This window comes from Garra rufa, chromosome 11, assembly GCF_049309525.1.
Source record: "Garra rufa chromosome 11, GarRuf1.0, whole genome shotgun sequence".
In the NCBI taxonomy this organism is placed as follows: domain Eukaryota; kingdom Metazoa; phylum Chordata; class Actinopteri; order Cypriniformes; family Cyprinidae; genus Garra; species Garra rufa.
Genome location: NC_133371.1, coordinates 36,536,625 through 36,555,277, shown reverse-complemented (window position 1 = coordinate 36,555,277; position 18,653 = coordinate 36,536,625). Strand labels below are relative to the sequence as shown.

Below are 18,653 nucleotides of genomic sequence, written 5' to 3'. Positions count from 1 at the left end.
ATTTTGAGAAGTTTAAAGTTCTAAATTACTATTCCTAAAAACTACTACACATGACCAAAACACTTAACTTAAACTAAAGTGTTTGGTATTGTTAGCTAAAAGTCTACAAAAAAATGTTTTTCCCTATTAAATTAAATTAAAAAAAACAAAATAAATCAGAAATGTTGCCTTGGCAATTGACTTGAATAAAATAGGTTTAAGTTGAAAGTACTAAATTACAATTACTAAATTACTGAAACTAACACAAATGACAGAAACACTTACTGAACCCTAAACTAAAAGTCAAATGAAAACTGAAAGTATAAAAAATAGTTTACTACTACTAAATATTAACTGTATATAAATAATACTAAGAATAATACTGAGAACAAGAAGCATAACACTGTTAGAAAGAAGAATTTTGATATTCACTAACCATATTCAAATGTACTTAAATTCTTCCCTCCAATTCAGCAAACATACATTTGTGTTTCCACAGACAACAAAATATACAATATTAACACATTAATTGCATCCAAACAACTTCAGAGACATACATAGGTTTATAGAATACTGAATTAACAGGATTCAGAGATTGTTTTTGTTGCATTCATAATAAAAGAGATGAATGAAATATTTAAAGCCATCACATTAAACACTGTTTACTTAATTTGACAGCTTCATTCTGTGAGACTTCTAGAGGTCAGCGTCACTGTGACAAGCACCCACATAAATCAGTTAATGAGAAAAACATGTTATACCAAAACATCCACTGTGTTTATATTTCATACTTGTTGAGCTTTGAAGATAATTATAGCCATGCACAGAGTGCAAATGACTTTACTTTTATTACTGGAATCTGGATTTCATTTATAAATAATATTGCCATTAACTTCTCAGACAGTCACTGATAATGAGAGAAATACTGAAATTGTTCACTAGAGATCTTACCATCAAAGAGTTTATAAAGATTAGTACATCCAGTGCATTCATACATTTCATTTTCAATCCAAACATGCAAAAATAGCTGCATGTAACATGCAAAATAAACACCTACAGAAATGAACAAGCTCACTGTGGTCGGTAACACAAAGCCCCGTTTTCCCTAACCCTTTTGGTTTCTGTCAGTAGGACAGACCCCATTAAATAACCAACCCCCATATCCCACAATTCTGCTCCCTTGGGCACCACAACACACCTGTGAGCCATTTCCCCACTGAGGTTCTGAGAGCTCAAATGTCCCTCAGGCTTCAAAGGAGCACGAGATGTGGACAGCATAATCACATTCAGTAAGACTGCGGTTCATTCATTGACCCACGGTGAGGCAAAAAGTCCTGTGAGGACTTCTGTGAGGATAATGCCCTGGAAAAGACTATTTCCAGAGTGACCAATGACCTGGACAGCCATTGTGGTTTTCGACCATGGATGGCTAGTATGAGAACCAGGCATTTGTCCGTCTGCCAAACGGAGACCGGTGTTACAATGCTTCAGTGTCCTCGCAAAGAAGCACTTCCTCTTGATGGAGGGGGGCAACAATGTAGACTCACTCAGGGGGTAATGACCTCCCAACTTATAGATTTTCCTGCAATTCTCAACTGGCAATGACCCTGGCAATTGACACAACACATGCAGGCAAGGGCTTCCTGATGAATACCAGCGCGCACAACTTTACTGTATGCTGTCAATATTAATTTGTCTTATACCGATGGCATTAAAAAGTTTTACTTTATAGGTATTTGTGACCTAAATATAGTCAAACTGTAATTGAGATTGCATTTTACTGTTTATTTGTACGTACAAGTATTTAGCTCAGAGTAATAAATTATCTCTACCCTAATCATACTCATGCCTGCTGGCCTGGAGATGTCTATGACCCTGCCTGAAATGCATATAAGCTATCTGTAGAACCTATTTTGATTTCAGACAGCAAGCCTCAAAGTGCAGAGTCAGAGACAGCACACCAAGTTTGGGGGCAATTCCCATATAAGCATATAATAAAACAAAAAGGTGTTTATCTCTCTCGCTCGCGGTAATAAGAACCCGCTATATCATGTAACGTTCGCGTCGGATATTAACAAGTGTGACACTTGATCAACGATTATTCGTTTGTGTTACTGGTAAGTAGAATCAATACTTCTAGATGACCAATGCTATGATTTTGCCCGATTAGATATCGTTAGCTAACACTAATCTCTCTCAGGCACCTGCCCTGTTCTCCTCACACCGCAACTTAATTTGTCTCTTCTGACCTTTGTTCCGTTTAATCCTGGCATGTCCCTGGTCTCTTGGCCACATAGCAGGCTCATATTTGTGTCTGTGGTTCGTCATACGAGTGTAAATAAACATTTTAAATGTTCTCCGCGTCTGAACAATCATTGCGATCCATTGTTTTCCTATGGTTTACATTGACCGCTCTCCCTCTCATTACGTCACTCCACGGGCCGGTTGCACCAGCTGTGCGTAAGTTACAATTTAGCCTAGTTGCGACGTAAATGGACACTAAGTTACAATTTACGCACGACTAAATATTTTTGCGTTGCACCATTAAACTTAGTTTCAACGTAACTCTACGTATAAACTAAATATTTACGGAAGGGTCTGGTCAGGAGTAACGGTTGGAATAAAATAGCAGACTGAGTGAGCTGCATCAATATGCTCTTTTTTTAACCGACAACCTTCAATCATTTAGGGATATATGATGCTGCTGACATTTACACTCACTTACATATTAAGAGAGAGAACAATATGTGAATAAACGTGCTTGTTTCTTTTTTTAGCGCGTCTTTAACACCCCATCTACAGTGTGACTCTGTGCACTTCGTGTTGCGCATGTCAGAAGGAATAATAAATAAATGGCATTTCTTTTTTTCATTTTTTATTGATCCTTATTTATTTCAGTTAGTCTCTGAATGTTATTTACAAATGTGACCCTGGGCAAAAAATAGCTTACATATAAACTAATATTATCGTTTCGTTTTTAATGGAAACTTGTTTTTACCGTTAGTATATGTGACCCTGGACCACAAAACCAGTCATAAGGTTAAATTTTACAAAACTGAGATATATACATCATATGAAAGCTCAATAAATAAGCTTTCTATTGATGTATGGTTTGTTAGGATAGGACAATATTTGGCCGAGATACATCTATTTGAAAATCTGAAATCTAAGGGTGCAAAAAATCAAAATCACCTTTAAAGTTGTCCAAATTAAGTTCTTAGCAATGCATATTACTAATCAAAAATTACATTTTGATAGGTTTACAGTAGGAATTTTACAAAAAATCTTCATGGAATGTGAACTTTACTTAATTTCCTAATGATTTTTGACATAAAAGAAAAATCAATAATTTTGACCCATACAATGCATTTTTGGCTATTGCTACAAATATACCCCAGCGACTTAAGACTGGTTTTGTGGTCCAGGGTCACATATGTGAGGCAAAAGAAGTTAAAATGTTGGATAAGTTACAATTCATAGCGTTTAAACAAGTTCTGCTCGCGTATTTTGAAGGTTTCTATTGGATGATTTAGTGTAAACGTCATATTATGCGACTACGCATTACTTTACGGAGAGCTTAAGTCCTGCCTTATGAACAACTGGTGCAACCAAATAATGTATAGATTTAGTTACAAACTAGCTAGTAGTTACTAAGCCTCTAGTGTGGACTTTACGTTCCAATTTAAGTAAGAATTTACGAATGGCTGGTGCAACCCTACCCTGAAGCCTTAATAGCGTATTTTGAAGTATGTTTTAAAGAAAATCTGGTTCCTACATTATTTTTCTATACATCAATTCACCGGAGTCTCTAACCTGCAATATGCACTTTAAACAGAATTTGGAGGGTAAAAAGAAGGAGGGTTCTTATGCTCACCCCAATCTGAATTTTTAGCATCGTTACTACAGTCTTCAGTGTCATATGATCCTTCAGAAGTCATTCTGATCAATTTATTGCATCCTTTCCAAATAAAAGTATTAATCTACTGACCTCAAACTTTTGAACAGTCCTGTATATTTATGTTTTATGGATAAGAGTTGCTTGGAAATTCTGTGAAACATTTCCTTTAACGTTCCAAGGAACAAAGAAAGTCATACAGTCTTGCAACAGCATGAGTTAGAATAAATGTTGCCAGAATTTTCAATCCTTTAAAGATTACGTAAACCGTAAATAATTTTAATAATCACCACACGTGACCCCTAAAAGAGATAAAACAATAATCGGAAAGACCCAGGCCTGACTCAAGGTGTCTTTTCATCTCCAGAATTCCAAAGCTAAACACCGGCTTCCTTCTGCCGTAGAGACAGGTTGTCCTGGTCCTCACATCAGGCATTTATCAACATGTCAGTGTGGGTTAGGAGGCCAGGAGCCAAGACTCCTCTGGCCCCAGATTACTCTTCCGTATGGGATTGAGCCAGAGCGTTGGGCCTGCACCACAGTGCTCCACAAAGACACATCAGTGCAGGGGAAAAGGCAACAACAAAGAGCTCTCACTATGGACTGGCATTACAAACGTCTCCACGGACAGTCCGTACCCTAAACTGGAGCAGTAACAGATATTTATTCACAAACTGAAAGGTCTTTTACTCCTGCTTTTAAAAAGAGCTCAACAGCTCGCATGTGCTTTAGCGCCACAATACACGCATCTGACAGCCATGAGATGAGCAGAGGAGTCTGTAAATAAATGCTCAACAAGCATGACCAGACATTTAATCTAGTTTTAATGTGTCTTCACATGCACTCACAGACTTGGCTGCTCAAACCACAAAAAGCAACAAATAAACCAATTATTAGACATCCGTAAGGTAATGACAGAACACCACCATATTAAAATGTCCAGCTTTCGTAAAGAAAACAACTCTACAAGTGAAACAAAGAGTGATAAACAGCAAAACCCGCCATCTGAAGTGTAAAAACGACATAATTGTGTTCATAAATATCACACAAGACATATGGACACTAAAGGAAATGTGTGATGCTGCCCCACATTTCCATTCTGAGCACACGCGTCTATAATAAGCAAGAGCAGAGACAGAGAAACCACTAGAACAATGTCATTTCTACTTCATTAACTACTTCCAAATGACAACTCTCTCTTTGCACCTTATGAGCATCACCAATTGACTCCCACAGATTGTATCTTAACTAAGCTCACTTGGTTTTGTTTGGGATCACATCACACTGAACATCCCCATAGGAGATGCTGTTTACACAGAGTAAGACGAAGGCTAAACCAAGATGTCCCATAAGGTTACCTCAAGGGTCTTCAAATGTTACAGTGCCACAAAAAGATCTAGCATCCATCTATTTATGTAAGATCATCCAAACTGAGAAAGTTGTAGAACTGTGACTAAAGGTTTGCATGGTTCCCACTTGATAGTTCACAAGGCAAACATAAAAAAATATTGGTGCAAATAATCTTAAAGACATTGAATTAAAAACAAAACAAAAATAGGGGTTGCGATCACCAACAGTGGGAGTATGGCTAATCAAATCAGAAATATTGAAAAAAAAAAAAAATGAAAAAAATAATGCAATCTGAGGGTGGCATAGCACCTCTGACATTTTTAAGGGCACTATCATAGCATGCATTGCTTTGTCTGTGTCTAAACTGAACTAAAACCAGCTGGAATACAATTCAATCTCAATCTGAAATCGAACTCAACCACAACTACTGTGTCTGAAACCCTAGTAAACCACCTAAATTTTAAAGCACTAAAGCCCCACAGATTGTTTCTTAAATAAGCTCACTTGGTTTTCTTTGGGGTCACGTTGAACATCCCCATAGGAGATGCTGTTTACACAAAGTAAAAAAGGTGAATGCTAAACCAAGTCTTCAGATGTTTCATAAGGTTACCTTAAGGGTCTTCAAATGTTACAGTGCCACAAAATGAATCTATCTCACATCCATGTACCTATGTAAAATCATCTAAACTGAGAAAGTTGTAGAACTGTGAGTAAAAGTTTGCATGTTCCCTACTTAATAGTTCACAAGGCAAACTTTAAAAAGTATTGGTGCAAATAACCTTTAAAACATTGAATTAAAAAAAAAAAACAGTGAGGGTTGCGATCACCAGCAGAGGAGGCATGGGTAATCAAACAGAAATATTAAAAAATTTGAAAAAGATAAATGCAATCTGAGGGTAGCATGGCACCCTTGACATTTTCAAGGCACTAGCATTGCTTTGTCAGTTTGTGTCCAAACTGAACTAAAACCAACTGGAATATAATTCAATCTCAATCTGAAATCTAACTCAACCACAACTAAGACTGTGTCTGAAATCCTAGTGAACCACCTATTCTAAAACACTCAAGTCCCACAGATTGTTTCTTAAATAAGCTCACTTGGTTTTCTTTGGGGTCATGTTGAACATCCCCATAGGAGATGCTGTTTACACAAAGTAAGATAAAGCCTAAACCAAGTCTTAAGAGACTTCAAATGATCTATAAGGTTATCTTAAGGGTCTTTAAATGTTACAGTGCCACAAGATAAATCTATCTCGCATCCATCTACCTATGTAAGATCATCCAAACTGAGAAAGTTGTAGAACTGTGATTTTTTTTTCCAACTTGAGAGTTCATAAGGTTAACCGCTTATTAATTTTGTGCAAATAATCTTAAAGACATTGAATTAAAAACAAAAAGGTTGGGGGTTGCTATCACCAGCAGAGGGTGCATGGCTAATCAATCAGAAATATGTGACCCTGGACCACAAAACCAGTCTTAAGTAGCACAGGTATATTTGTAGCAATGGCCAAAATACATTATATGGGTCAAAATGATCAATTTTTCTTTTATGCCAAAAATCATTAGGATATTAAGTAAAGATCATGTTCAATGAAGATATTTAGTACATTTCTAACCGTAAATAAATCAAAAGTTAATTTTTTATTAGTAATATGCATTGCTAAGAAATTCATTTGGACAACTTTAAAGGTGATTTTCTCAATATTTAGATTTTTTGCACCCTCAGATTCCAGATATGTAGCTTTTAAATGACGTATAACTCTCAATTTCAATTTAAGACTGGTTTTGTGGTCCATGGTCACATATTGAAAAAAATAAGATAAATGCAGTCTGAAAGTGGCATGGCACCTTTGACATTTTCAAGGTACTATCCTAACATGCATTGCTTCTGTCCAAATCATGAAGTAAACCCAACCAGAACATGATTCGATCTCAATCTAAAGTCAAACTCAATTACAACTAAGGCTGTGTCTAAAAACCTACATTTTAAAGCACTGAAAGCACAAATAGTGCCCCTAAAAGCAGCATATGGTTTCAAAACACAGGCATACAGTGACAGTGCAGCCAAAAATGTAAAAACTGTCATCATTCACACACCCGCATGCTATTTCAAAGCAGTGCGACTGGAAAGATGTCAACCTCAATCACTATTCACTTTCACTTCATATCTTTTGCATACATTAAAAGTGATTAAGACCATCAGTCTAACATTCTGTCCAAAATCTCTACAAAAGTAGTTTAGGTGAGTAAATGATTAAATACGTGTATTTAGGGGTGAGCTAACCCTGTGAGTGACCTCGGGATACTCTCTGGAGAACAAAACCAGCTTTTTAAGCTGTTGATGAATCGATTTCTCCCCTCACGGAGAACAAGAAAATGCTAATGAAATAAAAACTCTCCTATGGATGCACTATATTCGCTTTCTAGTCTGCATAAAGCATTCCTGAACAAGGATTAGTCACCATAACACTGCAGTGCATTAGTTCATCTAAATCCCGCTAAATCATTACAACTTAAATTGTGCAGCATCAATAGAATAACGAGAATTATTAAGCGCAAATACAAGAAGTAACTATTAATTTAACAATCACGCCTTATCTGTATACATACTGCCTGTTTGCTTCGTATCCACTTTCTGTTTCGCAAAATTGCCTACTTAAATACATGATCTATTATATATGATATGAGAATGCACGATACACAGGGATCTATTTTAAAGCTGTGGTATTTTGTATTAATAGCCTATAGGAATAAACATTAACAGAATAAACCTAAGTGAATAGACAGCATTACACAATGAGACAGAGGGAGGTGGACGATTTCAAAGACATTTTAGTCAAAATCCAACAATAAACCTGGATGAATTCAACAACTAACCGATAGCACATCAAGTTGAGCTTTCATAAATAATACTAATTTAACAAATGCATCTATTCTGACACAAGTAACAGATTAGTAATGAACCTCGGGAGCCGAGGGTCTCTCTGCAGAGAGAGTGAATAATGTTAGTCAATTATGTGCAGGTCTGACATTAATTTCGCCCTCGTAAGGGCTATGGATCTTACCTTCGTATACAGGGGCCATCGGTGCAAGGATTTCTGTTATTCATGGCAAAAAATGAAGCGACAGCACTGTTCACAACTCAATAAAAATCTGCCATCTTGAGCCGTGGACAGAATCGCTGCTGTCTCCTGCATTACTAACCCAGTTCATCAGGGAGAGAAAAAGGATAGAAGAATGAAAAATCACATCCAGAATTGCAATTTGATAATCGGCCCGGGGTGCGAGGTTTAGAAAGGAGGTCTGCAACTTAACTCCACGGGTATCGATGGTGTTTTGGCTCTAAAAAAAGAGCCAAATTGCAGGTCTTGGCTTCAGCTGGTGATCATGTCTGTGGAGTGAGTGCCTGCAAAAGTTGCAATGAGAGAAACGAGCGAGCGAACGGAGCGACTTTGCTTTGTAATCAAACGACGAAGCAACCGATCGTGTTGAGCAGGGTTTATAAGTCAAACGACGATGTACTCGATCGGGCTCACTGTCGTTCTGAAAACAGCTGGTTTTGTCAAAAATACGATTGATATTACATTTATCACGTCTTTACTTCGAGGTTGCCATGGTATACTACGGGTATTATATGTACTTTGATAAACACTTTAATGAATTGAACAGTATCGCCATGGTTTTTCCATTCAAGGTATTTCATTTCAGTATCCTACTACAGTATCGTAGGCTAGTATTGCCATGAAACCATGTCCATATCATTTAATTTTTTGTGTTTCCACTGTAAATGATAATACACAATACACAGAATATTTAAAAATAAAGATATTGATGTATTATCTTTTTAAAGTCTTATTATAGTCACAATAACTTGTTTAAGTAAAAACATGCTCAGCAAGCCTGCATTTATTTGATCCAAAGTACAGTAAAGACAGTAAAATTTGAAATATTTTTACTATTTCAAATAACTGCTTTCTATTTAAATATATTTTAAAATGTAATTTATTCCTGTGATTTCAAAGCTGAATTTTAGCATTGTTACTCCAGTCACATGATCCTTCAGAAATCATTCTAATATTCTGATTTTTGTTTAAGAAACATTTATTATTATTATTATTATTATTATTATTATTATTATTATTAGTATCAATATTTAAAACAGCTGAGTACATTTTCCCAAGATTATTTAATGAATAGAAAGATCCAAATATCAGCAATTATTTGAAATTAAAAGCTTCTGTAACATAAACTAAACCTTTTTTAAAAGAAATTCTAGAAATTAATACTTTCATTTAGCAAGGATACTTTAAATTGTGATTAAAAAGTGATTATGTTATAATGTTACAAAATATTTCTATTGCAGATAAATGCTTTTCTTTGGAATTTTCTATTTATCAAAGAAACCTAAAAAAATGTACTCAGCTGTTTTCAACAAAATAATAATAATAAATAGTTTTTGAGCAGCAAATCTGAATATTAGAATGATTTCTGAAAGATCGTGTGACTGGAGTAATGATGCTAAAAAATTAGCTTTGAAATCACAGAAATAAATTACATTTTAAAATATATTCAAATATATAATATATATTATAATATATTCTATTATATATATATATATATATATATATATATATATATATCAAATAATAAATATATTCATATTGTTTTTGCTGTACCTTGGATCAAATAAATGATTATATATATATTATATATATATATATATATTTTAAATAAATCGTTTTGTAATAGTTAAAAGTGGGTGTTATAAGTAAACATTCATTTTTATTCACTTTTCTTTCTTTCTTGACAAACTGTCATTATCATCTTTATCATTATTAATTTATTCGAATAAGAACTGTGGGCTACAATTCTTGTCAATGCAAACTACAAGTACCACAAGTCATTGCGTGGGATTTTTTTTTTTCCAGCCGCATGAAAACTACATTTTCCAGAACGCCTCAGTGTCATCGCAAGCGGTTGTTGTCAAACACGGGGTAAGCGCAGTTTATATCATTTACCATACTATCGTGATTCATAACACTACTGTAACATCCCAGAATTACTTACGCAACTGCAAACATTATAAGCAGAGTGGACGATCGCTGCTCGGTCATTTTATTACGTAAACTGCTGTACGAATTCTATTACAAAACAGTAGGGGAAAGGTGACATGACAGAGAAAGCATCGAAACCATTGAACTTATTCTTCAGAGGCTATGTGTACTGGTAAAACAGTAACACGGTGATGCCAGTAAATTATAAACAGTCTTAACTTGAATGTCGTAGCTTCATAGTAGTGTAGTGTAAGTTTAACATTAAAACACTGCTTTAATATTTTTGTAGAATTATTTTTAGAAGTAACTTAATCTTTAAAAAAAATCTATTATTGGCCTATAAAAATAGACAATAGAAAGATTGTGTCTGTTAATTAGTTACAATTTTTATTGATTGATTTGTTTAGCTGATTATGTGACACTTTTCACTCAGAATAATGTTAGTATATTCTTTGAGGTGTTTTTTTATTATCCTGATCTTTACTGTCTAATCAGGAAAGCATGTAAGCAAGTAATATTTGTCTAAACTCACATTCAGCTTTATGTATGAAAATATAATAATCGCTAAGAATCATAGTAGTTTAGGCGTTTCACAATAACATAAATAATTAAAGCACTGCTTTAATTTTTTTGTAGAATGATTTTTAAGTAATCTTTGGAAAAAATATTTCTATTACTGGCTTATAAAAATTAGAAAATAGAAAGATTGTGTCTGTTAATTAGTTACATTAGTTGATTATGTGACACTTTTCACTATAAAAAAACATTTCTATTATTGGCCTATAAAAATTAGAAAATAAAATTGTGTTTGTTAATTAGTCAAACATTTTTTGATTGATTTGTTTAGTTGATTATGTGACACTTTTCACTCAGAATAATGTTAATATAATCTTTGAGGTGTTTTTTTATAATTCTGATCTTTACTGTCTAATCATGCAAGTAATATTTGTCTAAACTCACATTCAGCTTTATGTATGAAACTATAAGAATCGCTAAGAATCATAGTAGTTTAGAAGTTTCACAATAACATAAATAATAAAGCACTGCTTTAATTTTTTTTTTGTAGAATGATTTTTAAGTAATCTTCGAAAAAACATTTCTATTACTGGCCTATAAAAATTAGAAAATAGAATTGTGTCTGTTAATTAGTTACAGTTTTTTTGATTGATTTGTTTAGTTCATTATGTGACACTTTTTATCTTGAATTATTGCGAAATTGTAGGCTATGTGATTGGTCCTTTTCCACAGATCGATATCCTCTCAGACTAACAGTTATTGAAAATAAACAGTCAGCCATGCTCACAGACAGCTGCCTGTTACATAAAACACTGCGTGTGCCTTCACAAACATGATTGCTAAATTGTGTCAGGAGCTTCACCGTTAACTGTTAACAGAATGTAAGCATTAACTAAAACAGCGTTAACTGCATGTAAGCATTCTTTACCTTTAGCTGGTGTGCGCTGGCAGGTACACAGCTCTTGTGGGAGATGCTGTCTTTTTTTAGCCTACATTTCCTTGGAGATGATTTACTGTACCTCCACACTGACGTGGAAGAGCATCTTCACAATGTCAGTGATGAGAACTCAGACATGTGTTGTATCTCAAGGCCTCTTGTTCACAATCAAGAGCCTGTTTTGGGGATTTAGAGAAATGTCAGAGGAATCGTGAAAACACATGTGACTTGTGTAAACAGTAGAGCATCAAACATTGGGGGTGAACACTGAAGTGAGTTAGCATTACCTAATTCAATCTAATTGCATTCTGTTTAGAATAATGTAATGGAATTCATCTTTGTTTTGTCTGTGTGATTGAGTATACAGTTTGTTGTGTTGTTTTGGTTGCATGCAATTTCTGTTCCTCATTGAGGAACGGCTGTAAAAACAGGATTTTTTATAGCTCTTTCATAGCTCTTTATTGTATTTATTTATTTTTACAGATCGTCTTGATTGTTGCAACATGTCAGCTAGTTAACCATTTACATTTTGTATTTATATCAAAGTGGGTGAAGTGAATGGGTCAAGTGTCACAGAGTAGTGTTTTTATCCTCACAAGGGGATCATTTTGTTTAACTAGATTATTCTGAAGAAATCTCAGTTTCAGAATTCTAGGCTTTTCTACTGTTTTCTGGATGGTTGCCATGTGTTTGCACATGGTCAAGTCAAAAACTGGGAAACATCTAAGTTTTTTTTTTTTTTTCTTTTTTAATATTGCTTGGGTCACAACTTAAGTATAAATCTAGGATTCAACAGTTCAATGTACTGTTATGACAAAACTTTGCTTCGCTTATTCGGTGTTTGTTTTACACTGTAGTATAAAAGGCCATTTCCATCACTGAGTAAAAAAATAACAAAGGTAAGTGCGACTTTTTATCTCGCAGTTTTGACTATGTTTTCTCGCAATTGAGAGTTTACATCTCGCAATTCTATTTTTTTTCAGAATCGCAGTGAGTTATAAAGATACAATAAAAAATAAGCTCGCAATTCTGAGAAATAAAGTCAGAATTGTGAGAATTCTAAGAACATATCTTTTTTTTTTTTCAAAATTGGACTTTATAACTCGCAATTTCGAGTTTATATCTCATAATTCTGAGAAAAAGTCAGAATTGCCAGAAAAAAAGAGATCTAAACTTGCAATTCTGCGTTTTTTTCTCAGAATTGCGAGTTTATATCTTGGAATTCTGACTTTTTTTCTGGCAATTCTGACTTTATAGTACTCGGTTGCGATTTATTAAGTCATATAAACTCACAGTTGCGAGTTATAATAATATGAACTCGCAATTCTGACTTTTAGAATTGAGAGTTTATATTTTTATAACTCGCTATTCGATATAAACCCTAAATTGTGAGTTATAAAGTCAAAATCGTGAGATATAAACTCGCATTTTTGAGAACATATTTCACAATTCTGAGAAAAAAAGTCAGAATTACAAGATTTGAACTCACACTTTTTTGCTTTTTGAGTTTATATCTTGCAATTCTGACTTTTTTCTGGCAATTCTGACTTTAAAGTACTCAATTTCGAGTCATTAAGTCATAATTGTGAGATATAAACTTGCATTTGCGAGAAATAAAGTCAGAATTCTGAGAAATAAAGTCACTGACATCTTTTCTCAGAATTGTGAGTTTATATCTCAAAATTGTGAATTGAGTACGCAGTTGTGAGTACAACTAAGAATGGTAAGATATAATTCTTAGAAAAATCTGTCTTTTTTCCCCTCAAAATTGTACTTTATAATTTGTAATTTTGAGTGTATATCTCACAATTCTGAGAAAAAAAAGTCAAACTTGTAATATAATTTTTTTATTATTATTCAGTGGCGGAAACAGGCTTCCATGCTGTAGTAAAAAAATTCACCTTTTTTTGCAGCAAAAGATCATTTTAGTTGTAGCAAAAGTAACTTGTCATTCCGAGGTTATTTTGATCTCTGCTTGTTTAGTTTTTTCAATTCTTAGCTAGCTGTAAGAGACTAGCCAGGTTTAAATTCCACTGGTACATAATTACAAAAAAACATTGCTTCATGCAGTTAACAACATAATTTACATAAATCATATATTAAGTGTTACTTTTTGTGACATGTCCTCGGAGTGACTTTGTTGTGTGCCAAAAAATAATGAATGCATGTAAATTTGTCATTACTTCAGGTAATACTTTACAATAAGGTCCCATTAGTTAACATTAGCTAATGCATTAACTACATCAATGAATGATGAGTGATACACTTGTATTTATTGCTATTGTATGTATTTATCTGTTTATGTTACTTGATAAAAATACAACTGTTTATTGTTAGTTCAGATTAATTTAATAATAAGATATAACTACTAATTTTTCATTGTTAGTTCATGTTACTTAATGTAATTAACTAATATTAACAAATGGAAACTTATTGTAAAATGTTGCTTTATTTTTTATATAGTACAGTTAATAAATAGCTGGTATTGCTTTTATATTTTAATTTACTTATCTTGTCTTGTTTTATTAAGATCTGATTTTATTTAAGGGTTCATGAACTGAACATGAACAAAATTTTCCAAATTCCCACAATTAGACTCAGGATTTTCAGAAAGATTGAAACTAAAAGTCTGTGCTCTGCCGACTATAATGGATCTGACAGTAATGTCGCACCACAAAAGTGTGAGTAATTGTTTTGATTACGTGGTCACTATTGCTTTGTCTGTTATTACAGATCATTTGATATGCACTATGTTTATGCGTTTCTAACCTACAGTGCCTTGCGAAATTATTCATACCCCTTCATTTTTTTTTTCACATTTTGTTATGTTGCTGCCTTATGTTAAACGACTTTAAATTACTTTTTTCCCACATCAATCTACACTCCCTACTCCATAATGGCAAAGCAAAAAATAGGTTTTTAACATTTGTGCAAATGTATTAAAAATAAAAAACTGAAAAGATCCTGTTGCATAAGTATTCATACCCTTTTCTGGGACACTCCAAATTTAGCTCAGGAGCATTCATATTGCTTCTAGATGTTACTACACTTTGAGTGGAGTTAAACTGTGGCAAATTCATTTGAATGAGTATGATTTAGAAAGGCACACACCTCTCAGAAAAGGTCTAACAGCTGAAAATACATATCAGAGCAAAAACCAAGTCGTGAGGTCAAGATAACTGCCTGTAGAGCTCAGTGACAGACTTGCGTTAAAGCAATGATCTCGGGAAGAGTTCAGAAAAAAAATCTGCTGCATTGAAGGTTCACAGAAGCATCATCCATAATGGAAGACTATTGGAACAACTAGGACTCTAGAAAATGTCTGCCAGCCCCCGTCCAAGCTGACAGAGCTTGAGAGGTGAAAAGGTGAGGCAAAGAATGGCGGATAATTGCCAAATGCAGAGGTGCAAAGCTTGTCACATCAAACCCAAAAAGACTTGTAGGCTGTAAAGGTGCTTCAACTATGTACTGAGTTAAGGGTGTGAATACTTTTTATTTTATTTTTTGCTTCGTCATTATTATAGTGTATGGAGTGTAAATTGATGTGGGGAAAAACTAATTTAAAGCAGTTTAACATAATGCTGCATCAAAACAAAATGTGACAAAAATGAAGGGGTATGAATACTTTTGCAAGGCACTGTAAATCACAGCAGCTTTCATCTTTGAAGGATTAGGCTTTCAAACATACACAACTGTTAGCCAGTCATAGCATTAGGCGTTTATTTCCGAGTCTACAATCCGCCATGACTATTCAAACGGAGCGTTCTGATGAGGGGGTCAAAACAGGACAGAAAACAGCCTATTACTTCTTAATTACGATAAAAATCTTGATAAGATTATCAGTAGACTTGATGTTTAAAAAATATAAAAAGCAAAGGCAGTTCATGACCCCTTTAAGATTTGACGTGTTATATTGTGATGTTTAATTTGTCAGCATCTCCTCTCTGTGTGCAGAAAGCCAGCGGTGAGAGTGACAGTTCTCATCATGCAGCCGTTAGTCGATGTTCTGAAATGGTTTGGAGTTGAGGCGAGTGGACGGTCTGTGTCTGTGTGCCTTTTTCTGCTGTTCCTCAGCCTCCTTTACTGGTGAGTAAAACAATTTCATCAGAAGGTTTCCAATTGCAACACAAACACTGTTATTTACAGATTGCAATGGCAGATTTCGTATGACCGATGTTTCTGATGGCACGATGAGGAGTTACCACTGTGAGATCCAAACAGCTCAGGCTTGTTTTCCACAGAAGGATGGCGCGATCTGATCAAATTCCAATCACACATGTCTCCGCACTTATCTTTTAAATGTCTTCCCGTTTGAATGCAGACAGCGTCCAGATCCGTGTCCGCTTTTTACAGTCATGCGAGGGCAAGGCTAAAGGAAATTCATAGTTTCTTGAGCACAAGCCTCAGGATTGTAACTAGCAGGGGAGTGAAATCCTTAAGAGCGGATAAAAACCTTGCAAGGTCAAGTTATAAAACATTTTATTTTAATATCTAAATGTACTCAGAAACAATTAAAGCAACTGAATTAAATGGACAGTTCACAGAAAAATGAAAATATGCCCTGAAGTTATCCAAAATGTAGATGAGTTTGAAAATTTGCCCTGAAGCCATCCAAGATGTAGATGGATTTGTTTCTTTATTAGAACAGATTTGGAGTAATTTAGCATTACTTGCTCACCAATGGATCCTCTGCAGTGAATGGGTGCCGTCAGAATGAGAGTCCAAACAGCTGATAAAAACATCACAATAATCCACAAGTAATCCATATGGCCCCAGTCTATCAACAATCTTGTGAGGCATGTCAAATTTACTGTAATAAACAAATCCATCATTAAGACTACTTCAAATGAGTATATTTTATTGCTTTCTCTAGTGAAAAGTTCATCTTGTCTGAATCAGGAGAGAAATGTGCACAGATCAAGCACTGTTTATAAGCAAAAATAAATTAAAACAGTTCTAAACAAATGTTTCAGTTTATTTTGATGTGAGAAAACAATAGGGGATGAACTTTTCACTTATGATATTAGCGAATTTTTGAAAGTTGAAATTAAAACAACATAATGATAGAGAAAGTGTTGTTTCTTACAAATAAGAAGCTTTTAACTTCACAAGACATTAATTGCTAGACTGGAGTTGTTTGGATTACTTGTGTTTTATCAGCTGTTTGGACTCTCATTCTGACGGCACCCATTCACTGCAGTGGGTCCATTGGTGACCAAGTGATGTAATGCTACATTTCCCCAAATCTGTTCAGATGAAGTCATCTACATCTTAGATGGTCTGAGGGTGAGTATTAGGGTTGGGTCGATAGACGATGCCATCGTCCATCGCCGATGGCCAATAGACATCACGATGCTGAGCCGGCATCGCGATCCTCCGCCCCGCCCCGCCCCCGCCGCAGCAGCAACCCGCTCACGAAAAACACACACTTAATCCCTATATAGCCAAATGAAATGCATGCTTTCAATTTCTGCATCTTTACTTATTTTATTATTATTATTATGAGGAAATAATAACAAGGAAGTTGTTAGTGATCAGAATACAAATTACAGTGAACTCCTAACGAATTACATGAAAGGTTCGTTTACATTAATAAATGAGGCATACAAAAACAGCAGAAAAAAATCAAAATTAAATTAGATTATATAAATTACACCAAATATGCCCTTTTCATGGTTTTACCATAATGAACAGAGCTTGGAACAAAAACAAGAGTAGGCCTTCCTATATTTTTTCCCATCGAAATACGAATGTTCAATACAAAGCCTAGTATACATTATAAATAACACTTTATCATTCAAATACATTGGGAATATGGAAACACTTGGATTTGTGCCGAAAAACAGAGGTGCGTGAGCCCAACGCGCTATTTTTAGTTTCGCTTTGTTTTAGTTTCTTAACTTTATATATTTTGTTTCATTTCTGTTCTGTTCTAAATACCACTACATTTAAATCATTCGTTTTGGAGTCAGGGTAACTAACTTATAGCTATGTTTATAGTGTTTATAATGTTAATACATAATATTTTGCTTGATTTGGTATTATTTCTGATATTACCCTTTCTCTCTAAACATTCTGCTGCTCAGTAAATGCGTTTGGAGAGAGTGGGTTAAGCAGTAAGCAAACAATGAGAGCGTTATTGAACTTAAAAAAGCTGACTGGTCGAAAATATGTTAAGGACCAACACAAATCCTCCAAATGCATCTATATAAACCCGCGCTTGCTCTTGTCTCGTCTGCACGCATGCACTGTCACGATCTAATGCACTTGTTAATGCCGGATCTTTAAAAACAAATACCGGAACGCAAAAATCCAAAATCGGACATTTTCCAGAACAGGATCGGGCTCAAATTAAGCACTGGTGGACACGGTAGGCTACAATTAATTAATTCGTTATGAATAAATTATTTAACAACAACCATCCCTCACCCCCGCCCCCCGCAGACGATGCCATCGTCCATCGCGATGTTTCACATTAGACATCGTACGATGCCAAATTGGTCGACATCGCCCAACCCTAGTGAGTATATTGTCAGAAGTATTGAACTACTTCTTTAAATTGCATAAAACATAGAATAGTCATAATGAAATCATGGGGGAAAATCTCAAAAAGTGTGGGAATTAAATTAATAGTTTACTCAAAAATTAAAACTTGCTGAAAATGTGCTCACCCTTAGGCCATTCAGGAGGTAGATGAGTTTGTTTCTTCAACAGAACAGGTTTGTAGTAATTTAGCATTACTTGCTCACCAATGGATCCTCTGCAGTAAATGGGTGCCATCAGAATTAGAGTCCAAACTGTTGATAAAAACATCACAATAATCCACAAGTAATCCACACATCTCCAATTTATTAATTAACATCTTGTTAAGATCACACACATCTTATAATAAACAACAAACATCTCATACACATCTTTATAA

The 18,653-nt window shown here is 34.6% G+C and overlaps 1 protein-coding gene across 1 annotated transcript in view; it reads left to right on the top strand.

The window, feature by feature from the left end:
• The first annotated feature begins 10,189 nt into the window (after nucleotides 1-10,189).
• The window catches only part of tbxas1 (thromboxane A synthase 1 (platelet)), a 110,338-nt gene continuing 101,874 nt past the window's right edge, over nucleotides 10,190-18,653 (top strand). The window contains exons 1-2 of the mRNA XM_073850199.1: nucleotides 10,190-10,218; nucleotides 15,686-15,817. Coding sequence (XP_073706300.1) covers nucleotides 15,717-15,817 — 101 coding nt within the window. The 5' untranslated portion in view covers nucleotides 10,190-10,218; nucleotides 15,686-15,716. The remainder of the gene's footprint in view (nucleotides 10,219-15,685; nucleotides 15,818-18,653) is intronic.